The 17,546-nt window shown below is 40.0% G+C and overlaps 1 protein-coding gene across 1 annotated transcript in view; it reads right to left on the bottom strand.

Annotated features, from left to right (window-relative positions):
• The window catches only part of SP3 (Sp3 transcription factor), a 44,759-nt gene that overhangs the window by 24,854 nt on the left and 2,359 nt on the right, over positions 1–17,546 (bottom strand). Inside the window, exon 4 of the mRNA XM_075001274.1 lies at positions 6,077–7,439. Coding sequence (XP_074857375.1) covers positions 6,077–7,439 — 1,363 coding nt within the window. The remainder of the gene's footprint in view (positions 1–6,076; positions 7,440–17,546) is intronic.

The raw sequence follows: 17,546 nt of genomic DNA, 5'->3' as shown, positions 1-17,546 counted from the left end.
ACCAAATACCTTACTACAGTTCAGATAAGCCACATTTACCACCTCCCTGTCATCCATCAGGCTTGTAATGCTGTCAGAAAAAGCTATTGGATTGGTTTGACGTGATTTATTCTTGACAAATCCACACTAACTTACCACCTTACCTTCTAGATGTTTACAAATGGATATGCATAATACAGCTCTTCTCAATATCATAGTTTTCCTTCTTTATATTTTTGGATGGAAAGGAACTCTGCTGAATCGTACAAGATGAGAGTCAAGATTTCTTGGGTATGGTTATTTTTTGTGCTAATCTAAACTAAGTTCCTCCTCTAACTCTTCCAACAGCAGCAGTTTTCTGTATCTCTAAGATTAAACCCTTCAGACCAGGAAATCTTTGTGTCTTGTCAAGTGGCATGTATACTGTCAGCGTCTAACAGGGATCATCTTTCAGGAATCCCTACTGAAAATGATTTCAACTTGCTGATGACCAGGAAAGCCTATAATCAGGTTCAAGCAGAATACTTAGTGTTCATCTCATTATAAAATTAGTCAAGAACTTTATTGGGCACCTGATCCTCTAGCTTCATGCTATCAAAGTTGAGACTGAAGCACTTGATGAAATAATGGGAAACCAAAAGCCCCAGCTGTAACTGGTGGAACATTCCTCCCAGCCACAGAACCTGGCTGTCTTCTGAAGACCTTGTTGCAAATTTCAGCACAGTCTAACAGGAATTGATGAAGCCAGATATTCCAGGCAGCATGGTGGCCCTTTGGCAGCCGATAACATACTGCCATAACTCATGAGGCCTTCTAGAGCTGCTTAAGTCACATCACAAGCTACTCAGGCCTCTTAAGCAGTCCATCAGAAGGGTGCAAATGTGACCTAAACCATCTTAGCACTCCTCCTCTTTGACTCTTAGATGCTCAGAACACATTTCTTTAAAAAACAAAGCAGGTTTAAGTAATTTCCACCTTGATTTTCCTGCCATGACCTTTGTTCATGAATCTACATTTCCCTTACAACACTAAGTCCTAAACCAAAGGAACAAATTTCAGGGTGTCATTCCTGCAATAGCAACAAAGGGTCCTGTGGCACCTTATAGACTAACAGAAAAATTCTGAGCATGAGCTTTCATGAGCAAAGACTGACTTCATCAGATGCTGGTACAGATGTGCAGCATCTGATGAAGTGAGTCTTTGCTCACGAAAGCTCATGCTCAAAACTTTTCTGTTAGTCTATAAGGTGCCACAGGACCCTTCGTTGCTGTCACAGATCCAGACTAACACGGCTACCCCTCTGATACTACTCCTGCAATACTCCACAGTCTGTTATAATGCCCAGTGGACTCAATGGAAAGTCTACCACTGTCATTAACTGGCTTTAAAACAGGCCCTACTTTATTAAAATCAAAGAGCTGTGACACGAAGAATAGAAATTCAGAAGAATAAACTAAAATTTTGGTAGGGAAAATCTTTCATAGTAACATAGTATATCAATAATCAAGATAGCAAAAAGGCAGTTAAAATTATTTTTGTAAAGCCTACCACAACATGTTTGCTTTAAAGGACCACGTTATGAATCCATCATTTAAAAACAGTCCTCATACAGGTTGAGCCTCTCTCGTCTGGCACCCTTATAACCTGATCAGTGGCAGATGAGAGAATCTGTTGGATGATGGGAGGTCAATATTTTCTAGCACACTGCCAACACTTCCACTGCTTATGGGTTCTTAGAAGACATTTAGGGGTAAATTACAGCTAAGTAACACGACTGAACACTGAGATCCAGGATTGGTAGCTGTAAGCAAACTTTATGGGACCAAGACAAACTTGGCCACACACATAACTGGCTCTCCAGATAACTAAAATCATGTTGGATTACGGAGTTTGCCAGACGAGAGCATTCTGGATTAGAGAGGTTCAATCAGTACCACTTAAGCCACTATCACAACATATATTAACTGGGAAAAATATTTAACATACAGTAAAGTATGGTTCTTTGAGATGGGTTATCCTTACAGATTTCACTCTTGGCGTGTATGTTAGATCCACTGAGCCTTACCTGTTTCACTAACACACTCTAATGCCTCAAAACTGAAGGCATAAAAAAAGCAGTGTGATCACAACTCACTATTCCCCCCCCAATAAAATCCCATAGGAAAACGGCTCTGATCAGCAGGAATCAAAAACAGGTCATAGAATCAATATGAACAAAACACCTTAAAAGGATCATACCGTAAAGTACATAATCATTCTCTCTTCTTCAATTGACTGTCTACACAGATTCAATTCTTGGTGACCATTAAGCAATGCTACCAGTGCTAAAATGAGAGTGAACAAAGGCATGCTTGAAAAGTTTTGTACAACTACCCTATTAAAACAAACATTCATGCACCCAGAAATAAGCGAGAGGTAAAAGTATGGCTCAAGCTCTACACTGCTGTTTCAGTATCTCTGATGTGGGGAAATTACCCAAGCAACCAGAGCGGCCCCTAGAACGAGCTCTAACTTGTCAAGGTGGCTCTTCATGGCAGTAACAAAACTGAAAGTAAAACTTAATAGTAGCAAGCAGCAGCATAAACATAAAGAAGAGAACAGTCAATGAGTTAAGGCTAAGCTAATTTGGCACTACTGGTCTGAGGCCCATGCCCCCAAAACTCTTCTAAACATGGGACCAGAAAAACAGTTGTTAAACTAGTTAAATATTAAAAATTCATACAGACAGCTTCTTTATAACCAATGGTCTGCATATCACCAGAAATATTAAAATGAGAACCAACTTGGACTTCAAATGTGTGAATTCTGTTCAAGATGTTAATTTTTGTTGTTCTGAAAACTACATTTCATATAACAAATGTCAGCCCTCAAACCCTTATTTGTTTCAGCTGATGTATGCAAGAAAGACGCCAGAAAAGTTTTATATTCATAATGTCATATAGTCATCTTGGACATGAAAGATACATCCCAAGATATTACACTTCATCAGTTGGGCAAGTAACAGCACTAGATTATGCTACATTTATGTCAACAAGATAAGGCTCTCAGGCTCTGACATGGATAGAATTACAACTCCTTCACAAACAGATCACCACTTCTGCTCTTGAGTACTAAGCAGCATGAGTTGGTTAGCATGTAGGAACGCTGAGCTTCACTGACAGCAGGCAAATGTGTCTTCCTGTAGATTTATACAGCTGGGAGATAAAAAGTACTAGGCCTTCAGAGGAAAAGCAGGACTTTGCTTCTTCAATAGATCTTACTAAGACAAGCTTTACATTGTCTTCTTGGCTTTGAAATTATAGCTGAGGGAAACCCTTGGACCTTCATATCCGAATACAGTCAGCAACTCATCATCAATTATCGACAGAAAAGTCTTCAGGAGAGTTGGTGTACATTGCCTTTCTTTTTTTTTTTTTTTTTTTGTTAAGTGTCTCTAAAAGCAACATAACAAAGTCTACGTTTGGATAAGGGAAAAATACATTATGTGTCTGTAACTGAATACTTTGGGACTGGCTAAGCAGTAATATAACCTTCAAATGCAAGTTGTGTGTTCCTCACCTCCAATTAGTGTGTGCATACAACAGGTCATTGATCAATGCCCAAAAGGAGAACACTATTAGACATCTTTCATTAACGTTAGTTTGTAGAAAGATCACCAGGAACTGGAACCAGAAACTAGGTGAGCAAAAGACCTTTTTGCCAGTATCTACAATTTGGAAATTTGCAGTGCTTTATTCTGCACGCTTCCTCAGATCTAGATCACTTTAGATCTTATTGTTTCATGTGCACATCATCTAAAATAGAGGAAAGCCATATTGTGAAATCTGTAGCTGTAAATTAAAAGGGAGGAATGGAACAATATACTAACAGCAGTAGAAGACTGTTGTGAATGGAGATGTTGTTCAGACATTTTCATATAGAATATCAGACCTGTAGAGACCACCACCAAATACAGATGTAATTTTTTTATTTGTGATTTTGGAGAAAAATGAGTGGTATGACATCTGCAAAAGAGACAGGTTAAGTTCCCAAAAAGCCTAGGGGAGGGACTTTAAAAAAAAACACCACCACAAACAAACAACCCATTTACCATTATCGGACAGAGCAAAAAAACAACTATAATCTCCATTCAATCTCAATTATCAAATTTTGCTGATCCACTGGTTGACATACAATGTCCTTCTCCCATAATACATTACTTCTGTGAGTTTTGTCTACATTGTCTGTCCACCCTTCACTTACCTTCCTTCCCTGGACATAGCAGAAACACTATCAGGGAAGGCTTGATTGGTGTCCATGCAGCCATTCAAACTTTGTGGTGCAAGCCATTCCCCTTCTGAAATGGTCCAGAAAGCGTGGGGCTAAACTAACTGACACTAAATCATGGAAATCTTCCTTTTTCTCTCCTTGTGTGCATACTCTGTTTGCTTCTGTATGCTTCCCTTTTTCATGTCTTCCCTTTCACCCACAATCATGTTTCTAGTGCATTGCAGAAGCTGCAGCATAGTCTACGTGATCCTGTGCCAAATTTAATACTTCATAGAAATAAAGCAGTTTTGATCCCTTTTTGAAATTCACATTCCAAGTCTATTTTCCAAAGAGTACCAAAAAGGCTTTTTGAAATTAACTCTAAGATCATGGATGAGGGCTATACTTTACTTTGCTATTGCTGGTCTAGACAATGTTCCCTAGTAACTTATATGTGCAAGAGAACATGGAGCTGACAAGGTAAAGAATCAGAAAAAAAAGCATTATGGCTTTAATACTTTAGAATGAAAATTTGGTTTCTGAACAGAAAGCAAAATTGCTGGATGCACAATAGTAATAACCATTCAAAATCAAAGCTACCAAGTCTTTCACACTTGGACCCTGATTCAACATGGTACTTTAGCATAAGTTGACCTTTAAGCCTGTGAAGTCCTACTGATTTATTTGGACCTACTCATGCCTAAGTACTATGATGAACTGGAGCCTTAACATAATTATCTTAAATCAAATATGCTAACAGTAAATGGTCTTCAAGTTTGGATTTTTAATTCACTGATGGAAAGACATTTTTCTTAAATAATTACAATTCTTATCTTACCTATGGAAATAAATGTCAAACATTCTAACTTTTGACATCTAGAAGCTTTATGCAAACTCATTGTACCAGAACAGTGGTGTCCAAAAGAAATTTCAAAATTGCCACACACACTCCTCCAGCCACACCCACCCCCCGAGATTACTCACCAGAGCCATCCCAGCCGCAGCTGGAATTGCCAAATGTGCCAGCAAGCCATGTAGTGGTCCACAAGAGCCTGCAGCTCAGGGCCACCTCTGCCATTACCACTACATGCTTGTTCCACCCTCACCAAGTGGAGGGAAATGTGCACGGAGCACCTTTCACCTACTCCATTTGCCACACTGCGGTTTCCCGTTTGTCACATGTGGCAAACGGGAAGCGTACTGGACACCATGGTACTAGAAAGTAAAAGGCACCCATTCTTAAACATAACTACCATGCAGATGTTTGCATATTTGTTTCATTTCTGCCTGTACTAGTTCTGTAACCATACTTTTGTTCAAATTAAATTGGTAGGTCACAAATTTTAAAAAACAGCAGATCAATAATGGCAGAGGTTCTCAAGCTCATGGCTCAAGATTGTTTTCAGAAAAGTAGGGGTAGTAGCCTCAAAAGCATTTGAGTTTTTTCTATAAAACTTGATAGATAATAGGGTGAAGGTCCCTGCTAGAGAGAGGTAAGGTAATGGCACTCGTGCTCTGTAAAACCCAGAGTTTCCTCAATTTTGAAGAGAGATGCTCTGCTTCAGAAAACTTAGAAGCACAGAGACACCATTTTAGAAGGTGCTAATGTTGACTACTTTAATGTGAGCAGTTGAAAAGTCATAGTAACTTAAATTTAAGAGTGAATTTGACTACATTCTGTAACAATTGTTTCTGGTGAATCAGTTGTTCGAAGAACTATTACAGGTTGGTCTGTATTTTGTAAGCATACACAGTTAAACAATGTAGTTATGACTATCACTATTTATACAACTTATATACACAGTTCAAAAAAGTCATTTTCCACAAAGAGGTAGAGTAAGATAAATACCTGCAGGACTGTCAGCATTTTCTCCTGGGTGCAGCTGAATACCAGCAGAATCTATAGAGTTTACTGTAACTGTCTGTAGATTTGGCAACTGAGCAGTACTCAGACTAACTGGAGTTGAAGTCAAGGCCCCACTTGCTGCAACTTGACCAAGAGTAAGAGTCTGCACAGGTGTTAGAGTTATCTGTTGGCCAGGTGCATTCTGAATCTGCAAGTTTTGCAAGTTTTGGACACCTTGCACTTGAAATGTCTGCCAAGTGATCTGTCCAGATGGGGTCACTGTTTGTGCCTGAATTAAAAAAGTTCCAGGATTGAGCTGCAGCTGAAGATTTTGTAGAGCCTGTTGCGATATACCTTGACTTGCTTGCACACCATGGATTGTCTGCTGCGCAATACCTTGTACAATTTGGGCCTGACTGGTTGGCTGCTGAGACTCCTGAAGTTGTATGTGTTGTACAATGGGCTGTGCTGTGGAGACCTGAATATTCTGAGCCTGTGTGTCATCAGAGACTGATGTCTGGATGTAATTTCCCTGAAGGTCAGAACTGTGTACTTGCCCACTACTTGTGGTCAAACTGTTTGCATTTTGTTCCAATATACTTGTACTGTCTATGGTAACAGGCAGTTGTGATGAAGATGATGTTGGCACAAATAAGTCATTATCACTGGTATTTTCTGTAATTTCAGGAGAAACTTGTTCACCAGTCCTTTCAGAAGTATCTGAACTATCCATGGCCTGTCCAGTACTTATCAAATGTCCATCTGCATTAATGCCTGCAGTCATGGTTTGAGAACCACTGTTGAGTCCCAGAGAATCTAGATCAACACTATTGATCGGTACAAAAGTGATATTTCCTGGTAGTCCAAGAGGGACATTAGCAACTACTTGTGCTTGACCAGGAAATGAAGAACCACCAATTGCAACTCCCTGAACCTGAACTTGACCAGTCTGTGATAAGAGATTCTGAATATTAGATGAAGGTGTTCCAGAGGCAATTATGGTTTGATTAGAGCCAGGAATGATCTGAATTTGACCACTTTCTTGATTGATACCACCATTATCAGAAGAGGCTGCAAAGCCAAGCTGAACCTGCTGACCATCCGCTGTCTGGATCTGGGGTATTACCTGGTATTGTACATTAGACACGGTACCATTTGATGAATCTGATCCTGGTGCAACAGAAAATATTTGTTGATTTTGCAAACTCTGAATGGGAAGGACGTATTGTCCACTTGAAGTTACTGTGGCAGCACCTGGAATCTGTACTATATTACCAGCTTCATCCTTTATAGCAGTGGGAGCTGCAGACAGAACCTCCCATCTATTTGGAGTTCCTGCTAATTGTACAGAAGCCAAGTCCCCTGTCTGAGCAAAAACAAAAAAGGAAAAACATTTAAAATATGATATACAGACCATATATGCTAAACCAAGCATGCATTATATACTATACCAAACTGTACCAGAGGTTGGTATGTTGCTGACATACATGCAATGTAACCCAATGAACATCAGGACCTGAATCAGAACTATAAAATATACAGCTCTGTAAGACAGCAAATGCCTAAATATACCTCAAAAGCAACTCCTGCAAATGAAAAGACTATATAAATTACTCTTTCATTAGACAGAGAATAAGAAGAGCTTTTTCAAAATGCAATATTAAGAGTTATGGGTAACATCCATAACACTTACATATTTGTATATTCATTTGAATTTCTGATCGTTAAAATATAACTTATCAGTTTAGAAGTCATATACTCAAATTCCTCCTTACCCATGCTACTACCACTACAGTAGATTAATGTAATTACTTGAATGATAGTTTACTTTTCACTATTTATGCTGATGACGTTTTCCAACTTACCTCAGTTTGAATAATAAAACTATTCTGATATCCTCTACAGTTTCGCTTCCTGACTCCCATACTAGCAATAATGCCAGACCGTTTGGATGGAAGTACTGCAAAGTGATTTTTTTCAAACACAAAACAGGGCTGTCAAATGATTTTAAAAATTGTAAGATTAAAAAAATTGTAATAAATTATATCTTGCTTAACAGTTCAATTAAGCTAAATATTTTTGGATATTGTCTACGTTTTCAATCAATTTCAGTAATAGAGTACAAAATGTACAGTGCTCATATTTGCACTGTAAAAACATGTTTTTCAATTCATGTGATACAAGTACTGTTGTTTAGTCTCTATTTTAAAATTACAATTGAAAAATGCAGGATTTTTTTAAGTAACTGCTCAGAAAAAAAACACTGTAAAACTTTGCAGCCTACAAATCCACTCAGTCCTACTTCTTGTTCAGCCAACTGCTGAGACAAAGTTGTTTAACTTTGCAGGTGATAATGTTACCCTCTTATTTACAACGTTACCTGAAAGCGAGAACAGACATTTGCATGGCAGTTTTAACCTGCATTGGAACATATTTATATGCCAGATACACTAAACATTTGTACAAGGCTTCATGTTTGACCATCATTCCTGAGGACATGCTTCCATGCTGATGATGGAGTCCACTTGATAACAATACCCAGCAGTGCAGACTGACAAACATTTATTTTTATCATGTGAGTCAGATGTCACCAACAGATGATTGCTTTTCTTTGTTGGTGATTTAAGTTGTGCAATTGCTCAACTGGAGTGTTCCTCTTTTAAGACTTCTGAAAGCACACACCACGTCCTGTCCTTCTCAGGCTTTGGAAAGTTCTTAAGTTCTTTTGTAAAGTTCTCAAACCTTGGATTAAGTGCTTTGGCTTTCTCACATTGGTACTTTCTTTACATTTTGTCAAATTTACAATGAAAGCATTCTTAAATCAAACAACATATGCTGGATCACCACCCAAGATGCCATAAGACAAAATATATAACACATTGCAGGTAAAATCATGAAGAAGGGCACATACAATCCTCCCCGGAGAAGTTCAGTCACAAAATTCAACACCACCATTTTTTAGTTAAGTATCATCAGTTTGGAAGCATGTCTTCTAGAATGGTGGCTGAAGCATGAAGGCATGTAGTAATGTTTAGCGTATCTGGCACATAAATACCTTGCAATGGTGGCTATTAATGCAATGCCAATAACTGTTCTCACCTTCAGCTAACACTATAAATAAGAGGCAGGTAACATCATTAGAATCCTACACATTTCCAGATATCTGCTTTACATCTGCAGTATATGCACCCACAGATGTGGATGCAGATACTGGCAGCTCATTTAAGGATGCAGACACGGATATAAATTTCATATCTGTGCAGAGCTCTAAACCTTATTACACAAAAATATTAACCATGTTTGTCTTGGTGATTGACTGAACAGGAAATAGAACTGAGTAGACTTGTAGGCACAAAACTTTTACATTGTTTTAGTTGAGTGCAGTTATATAACAAGAAAATTCTACATTTGTAAGTTGCACTTTCATGATAAAGACCATATTACAATACTTGTGGGAGGTGAACTGAAAACTGCTGTTTTATTATTTACAGTAGACATATTTGCAATAAAACTACCAAGTGAGAACTTACTTAGTATTGTAATTGAAATCAAAATATTTGAAAATGTAGAAAAAATTCAAAACTGATTTGCTCAGTTAATTGATCAATTGTTTTGAGTTGTGACAGTCCTAATAGATGTACCTTTATTCGATTTTTGTACGCCTCCTTCCCAATAATGAAACCTACAATTTTGACCTAAACTGCCTTGCAATGTTAATTTTAGAGAATAATTTTTTACACAAAAATCAAACTTGTCATTTTCCCTTAGTAGAAATACTAGGAACTACTTGGACATTTCTACTTAAAAGCATAGATATTATTCCCAGAAGCAAACCTTCCATCATTGTAAGGCTTTAGGGAGCAAGAAGGAGAAAAAAAGGAAGATCCAGTGTTCAGATTTCCTACCCCCTGCCCCCCGCTTTAAACTTTTACTGGTTTTTCAGCATTAGATGCAATCCTTTTGTGTCAAAAGGACAAGATTTAAACTGCTTCAATCTTTTAAGTAGTGATGTTGAGAAAGAACAGATAATTTTCTATCCAGTAATGTATCACCCTCCTGTAACACTCATATCACAGTCAGCTCTCCTCTACTTTCTAGTTAGACCCATAATTTTGTATTATCATTTTAACAGAATCCTTGGTTGCTGAAATCCTATGAAAAATATACAAATTATTCTAAGAAGAGACAAGACCCTCAAGGTGTAGAGAGGGTATCTACTCCAGCTAAAGGTACAGTAAACAACATAAGATATGAGAAAAGCTATGGGTAAATCTCCATATTAAGAGAAGCACAGAGCTCATCTGGTCTGTAATAATCATGCTGTTATTCACTTTTACAATCATTTGGAAGATGGGAAAACAAACAAAGACTGAGGCTGCAGTGAACCCTAAACTAGCAACTTAAACATATCAACAACAAAGTTGCACAAAGAACAGCACTATCACAGAACTTCAGAGTTATGACCAGTTCAGGAATGGCAGTTGTCCATAACTGAACAAAACATTATGGTTGTTCTTTCAAAAACTTTCAAAACGTGACTTAATCTGCTTTGAAACTTTACTATGCAGAAGAAAAATGTTGCTTTTAACCACCTTAATTTAAATGAAACAAGCAGTCAGTTTCTTTACCCTTATCTTTTTTAAGCTTTCCCTTCATTCTTTTTTCAGTAGTTTATGTTTAACACAGTACTACACTGATTTACTCTTTTATTGTCATCTTTGCTACTGCATGATCATGTACTTTCAATTCCAAATGATGTGTGAACTTACCAGTCAGTTCATGAATTTGAGGTTCTAGTATACTTACCAGGCTACAAATAGGTCTGAGCTTTACAAGCAGTAGATAGCGATGTTAACTGGTAAGCCTCGTTCAGCCCAGCCAAGCCAGAGCAGGTCCCCACTCATGTGGGCAGCAGCTGCTCCAGCCTGGATGGAGCATCCCTGCCCGTGGTGCACTCAGGCTGCTCCAGTTACACTGGAGTGTTTCCACCCACAGCAGCACAGCAGGCAGGGCAGCTCCAAGATGGGCTGGAGCAACCCAGGTCCCTGGTGTCCCAAGGGCTGGGGGTAGGAAAGGGATGCAGCAGCCTCCCCAGCCAACCCAAATTAATTTGTTAACCGGTTAAACATTAGGTTTACCTACCGTTTAACCAGTTAACCAATTAATGGGGGTTTTACATCTCTAACAGTAGTATACCTACACATGAAAACCTCTCCTCCAGTACAATTCAAACCAGACCCGCCCCCTGTGCAATACAGGCGTGCCATGCCCCAAACACCTTTCCTTTCCCCTCACCATGTCCAGTGACTTTTGTCCTTCTCTGTATACTAAGGGCACTCCTTGCACAAGCTCCCCACATTTTCACAGTCCCTTGCAATCCTTCCCCGCTTTCCTCTCTCCAAGTGTTTTTGTTCTCAATGCTTCTCATTCCACTTAAAAAGTCTACTGTCTGCCCCTTAGACTAAATTAGGATCTCCAGGCAAGGTGGCTTTGAAGCAGTGCTGCCATATACGGCACATGGTTGGCTGGCAGATGCTTCCTGGAAATACCTGCTAGCCATATGTATTGCTCCCGCAACAGTGTCTATCACCAACTACTACAAGAACCATAAGGAAGGAGGGGCAGAAAAAAGGAACGTCTGGCTACTACCCCAATTTGGTAATATCACATCAGCAGACTGGGCTTCCACGATGGAGACGGATGTTTGACAGCTTTCCCCACCCTTGACTAGCCTCTGCTCTTCCTGTTACAATAAGCTTTACTGTTTTCCTTTTTTCTTACAGAGCACAGAGTTAGTATGGCAGTTCTTGGAACTGTACTTTGCCATCTGTTTTGGAGGTAACCACTCCTAACTGCGCTCCCAAGCAGTGCAGGGGCTAAGCTATGTTAATTCTAAATCCTACAACTGACCTAAAAAAGCAACTGTAATATGGACTCCAACTACTATTGATCTCAAAGGTTCAACCTAAATAATGCACTATTTGCTTTCAAGCTGTTAAAGGCATCAGAGCTCAATGTAACAGGGCTCAGAGAGTAATAATCTTTTCTCTATCAACTTCTACTCAGCAAGGGTTGGCCTTTCAGAGGGGAAGGTGCAGACTGTCGGCAGCCAAAGATTCCACATCAGTTGAGAGAGAGGAAGGAATAAGAGACTGTGGAAAGTGCAGCGTCCACAGCAGAACCCATCTCCTGGGAGGAAGGAACAGGGCATAAGGTACATTAATGGGAAGCTGGTGAAAGTTTTTAAGTTCAACATCAGGAAGTGAAATGAAGCACAGAAATGAGAACAAATTGGGAAACAAAAGCAGCAACCAGGGACAATGTGGCAGAAAAGGAAGAACCAAAAAGTAAACCGACCTGAAAAAGTGGGGGCTATTATTATTTCCTATACTGCAGGAAGGAAACACACTATAACTGCTGCCTGCTGTTTTCTGATTACTCATTTTATGTACTAGAAATTGCAACAAGCTTGTTACAGAAAGATGTTCTTCACTGAGGTGATGTTCTCATTACATAATGGTCAGAATAACTTTTTTTTTTAAATAGAGACTGCACCAATCCTAAATCAATTGGAGTGGGGTGTACAAGATTAGAATAGGGGCCTCTAGCCCCAAGAGGTGACCTAGAATAGTTGTGGGGCGAGAGCTGATGGACTAATACCCTCCCCCACATGAAAAGCTACAATAAGAGGGATGCACATGAGCATGGAATTCAGAAAAGACAGCAGGCAGAGCCCTGAGCACTCTCCTGGTAGTTCTGTCTAGAACAGTAGTTCCTGGCCTCTTCCAGATGGGGACCCATTCTGACAATTCAGGAAGACCTGGTGGCCCAAGGCAATTCAAAAACAGGGGTGGGAGGAAAGCAGTGTCATAACTAGCTAATTTTGCACCTGAGGCAAGAATATAAAACTGTGCCCCCTCACATTTATATATAAACAGTTATTCCATAAAAACAAAAAAGGGAAAATAGATCAATAAAATAACACTTCATTTATTTTAGTTTATTTTATTATACTTAATCTGAGTTGTGGTGAGGGAAACATTCACCCTCAAACTGCTCCTTGCCCCACCCCGCAACTTAAACCCCACACTCTGACGCTGGAGGGGGAGTCACAAACAAAAAAAATGAAAACCGAGAAATCAGCTACATGGAAGAAAAGAGAAAAACAGGGGTGAAAATTACTGCCAGAAACTATTAAGTGTCTTGCCTGGGATCACTTCAAATCTGAAAGACATGGAAGCAGTCTTCGTAATGCGTACAGCAGGGGTATCCATTTTTTCCCCCCACTGGAGGCAACACAGCAATTTTTTAAATGTTCTAGGGGATGAACACAAAAATAGCCCCAAACCACAACCCCACTCCCCAGCCTCAGATCTCCCCTGCAGCCCCAAATGTCCCCCAGCGTTAGACCCCCTCCCCACAACCCCAAACAGACCCCAGTCGTAGACCCCCCCCTGCAGCCCCAGCACGCCCCCAGTCTTAAACCCTGCCTGCAGCCCCAACCCACCCGTAGCATTTGCCCCCCCAACCCACCCCCAGCTTTAAACTCTCCCAGCAACCCAAAACCACCCCCAACTTTAGAACCCCCCCCCCAGCCCTAAACCACCCCCAGCCTTAGGACCCCCTCCCCACAGCCCTAAACAGCCTAAGCCTTGGACAATCCCCACCCCTGCAGCTTCTTCACCCTGGCTGCTAAGCTGGACAGCTCCCCCAGCCCTCCAGCTCCCAAGCAGGTAATAGTCATTAAAACCAATTAATTCAAGTGTGCAACGTTCAGCACCTAGGCATAAGGTAATTGCTATCTCTAATGATAAAGACAGCTGCTGGAGAGGGCAGTTATCTCTATTGATAGATAGCTGCCAAAAATGGCAGCATTAAGAAACTGCAAATGGCTTCTTTAAGAGTCACATGCAGCTTGGAGCTGGCCCAGCTGGCAACCCTTAACAAACTTAATTGTGACTCATGTATTTGGGTCACGACCCCATAGGTTGGGAATCACTGGTCCAGGAGCACTCCCACTACACTGTGTTGCCCTTTGACAGGGTGGAGGGTTTACTACAGTGGGGCCACTAGCAGATCTCACAAGTGATGGCAGCAGAAGCTAAGCACTCGGGACTAATAACTAACACTCATTTTGCTTAATTCCAATGTTGCTCCAGCTTCCAATGGAGGATGGAAGATTGGCATCATATGCTGATTCTAAATTTGCCCAATTATCTGGGGGCAGTTCTGTGTGCTGGAGGGACTGACAGGTTTCCCTCTTATCCCCATAAGTGCTCTTAGTTCCTTGGTGGATGATCTCCTAGCCCTCCCTATGTATCCACTCCTTCGCATTCCTCCAGATAGCTGTGCAGGCTCTCCTTGGACAAAGCCATCCTTTCTCTGCTCCAACCCAAATCCACCCCAGTCAGGCCAGTCTTCTGCTGCAGCCACTTCAGACAGCCATTTTTGCCCCCATTGGCCCTCCTTTGTATACTGTTGTAACTATCTGGGCAAAATATAAGGGAGAGAGAGGAAATCAGTCAAGATACCCTAAATGTTTAAAATAATATATAAATGGCCAAGAAAAACCACTTAACCTAATTCTCATTTTTTGCCATAAAGTACAGTCAAACTTAATACATTGCTCACTTGTTTAACATTTTAAAAGGAAAAATTCCATCCTGAATTGTTCAATTTTTTTTAAAAGAAGAAATTCCAATTTTATACACTGTGTTTCAGAACACATAATTGAAGTGATCCATCTCCTTTAAAAAGTCACCTGTACATCCAGGTAAAGGCTGATTTGTGCCCCCCCCTTTTTTTTTTTTTTGCTTGAAATACAGGACAAGCTAGGAGGTTTTTTAGCTTTAAAAAATGACATTCAGGTCCATCTAAGCTCTGGCCTGATCTCCGGTCTACCTAGTTAAGTTACTCAGAGCTATGAAAAATTTCACCTCCTGCATGACATAGGTAGGTCAAACTAATCCCCACTGTAGATGGTGCTGGGTTGATGGAAGAATTCTTCTGAAATAGCCTTGGAATCTTTTGTTATAAGATTCAATAGTATGAGCCCTTCATTTCAGGTATGAAGAACTCACATTACATACCTCCATGCTCGTGCTTCAATACTACAAGAGAAGATCAGTCTTTGCGCATTTTACATTTAGAAATTTAATAAAAACAGAAAACCTTTAAAACCCCAATGATCTTTTAAAAAAAAAAAAATCAAAAGAAGCAACAAGACTTAGTCTATGACAAGCCATCTTTAAAAGAAAAGGAATGCAAGTTACACAAGGCTGTAGCTCCAGGTTTTCTATACTTGGTTCTGGACAAGTATATAAAGGAAAGGAATCAAGGGGCATTTTACAATCTGATTTCTTCTATGGTACCTAGGAGAGAAGTGAATTATTTACTGAATCGTAAAAGAGGAACTTTCACCTTTCCAATGGTTTAAAGCATGCATTTCCTGTTAGGCTGCAAAATACTGAGCTTTAAAATTCTTTCATTTAAATTTCTATTGATGTTCTTCCCCCACCAGTTCTTTTACTCAAATTCATTCCAACACAATTTTAAATGTTGTCTCATAGTTTGAAGTTAACATATCTAGATTTTCAGTCAGCATTAAGCACTGAAGGCCAGTTCTATGGATCAACCTATCCCTTAGTAATCTTACTCGCAACACTATTTTTCAGGAAGCTGCTCTCTTCCCCGTTGTCAGAGGAAGCCAAAAACCAAAGGCCGTGTCTACACTATAGAAGTTACACTAATTTTCAAGCCCTTGAGTATGTGGAAAAATACTGCTGGAGAACAATCTTGAAAGTTTGTGGAAGGAAGAACTAGCATGACTTGAACCCGTACAAATGATGCAACTCACAAGTACAAAATGGGGCACACAACTCTGACATCTTCTATCATTTGACCAAGGTCAAAACCAACAAATCTCTAATTCAGCCAACATTCTTATTTCCACCAACCAAGTACTCATTCTACCTCCCATCATATTGCCTTAATTTGCCATATTAGTCATGCCTTTTCAAAAATTCCCTTCTAGACATGTCCCAGAGGCATTCACTGGGCAGGGGGCCAATAACATACTTTGAAGGAAGCAGCAGCTGGGATAAAGGGATATGGCAGGGAGGCACAGAAGGGATTTTAATTTGGCAAACCTATGTGCCATTTGAGGTCCACAAAAGTGACATACTCCCTGCACTCTCACTACAGGTTTATTTCAATGCTAAGAAGCAAAGTTAAAGAACCTGTCCCGGGCTGTACGCATTCTTGGCATCAAGTAACAAATACGAAAACTAATGTGGAACAAAAACAGGCCATTAACGTAGATGCTCAACTTCAAGGATCCACATCATGCCATAACTTCACTGGGACCACTCAGGAGCTTAAACAGGTGTGTGAAGTGTTCACTGGGTCAGGAACTACACTGCAAGTTTCCCACACCTCTCATTCCCAAAAGAAGGGAAGAAAGCCTTTTCAGGGTGCCAGGATGGTAAAAACAATCTGGCTGTTTTGGACCACACAGAGATCTTTTAACACCCAAACTGAGAGGCTCTCTCAGACCTTGAAGACAGCTTATATGGAAGGGGTACCAACTCAAATGTCTCAGCTAGCCACAGTTGTAGCTGGATGACACAGGGAGAAAGATGCTCAGGTAACCAAGTCAGGCTATTCAGGGCACTGTATGTTAAAAGCCAAACCACACAAACCCAGCCCAGAAAGCAACAGGTAGATCACAAAGTGCTGGTGTCCATAAGCACGGCAGTAAAACACTCCAATTAGCAAGTGAGCTGCCTCCTTCTACATTTACTTCATCTTTTGACTGAATTTAAGGTGTGGCCCCCTATACAACGCATGGCAGAAATCTAATCTAGAGGTGAAACCAGCATAAATGCCAGTAACAAAGCTTATGTAATGATCACAACTGCCCAGTGATGCACATTTAAAAAAAAACAAAAGGAAAAACACCACAAAAAAAACACCACAGTACCAACAACTGGGCTCTGTTGCTTTTTGCTTTTTCACCCAGAAGGAAGCAGAAATCTAACCAGGCCCCTTTCCCCATCACTCCTAAATTGAAACCTTGGGTGTCAAATAATGGCTATATCCTCTCCATTGCATGGTTTATCTTTAATCTTGGAAAACATTGCAGGCGAGTATTTTTTTTTGTTTTTTTTTTGTTTGCAATCAAGACTTAAGTCCCTCCTAAACTGGTGGATCTTCTTGATCAGGAAGTCTACCTACCAGAAAAACATGCACATAAAAGGGAAATAACAAAAGACTGAAAAATGAATATTGATTTTAGGTTAGTTATATTAGTATTATCTATACCGCAGGAGTACCCCTAAAGTGCCAATCAGAAATCAGGTCTGTATGACTAAGTACTATACCAATACCACTCCACAAACAGTACCTGCTCCAGAAAAATAAAACAGTGACAGACTTGTTAAAGTAGACAAACAGAGAAAAGTTATATTAGCAC

The sequence above is a fragment of the Carettochelys insculpta genome, chromosome 8, assembly GCF_033958435.1.
Source record: "Carettochelys insculpta isolate YL-2023 chromosome 8, ASM3395843v1, whole genome shotgun sequence".
In the NCBI taxonomy this organism is placed as follows: domain Eukaryota; kingdom Metazoa; phylum Chordata; order Testudines; family Carettochelyidae; genus Carettochelys; species Carettochelys insculpta.
The sequence above is the reverse complement of the archived record's forward strand: the minus strand, read 5'-3'. Positions and strand labels throughout refer to the sequence as shown.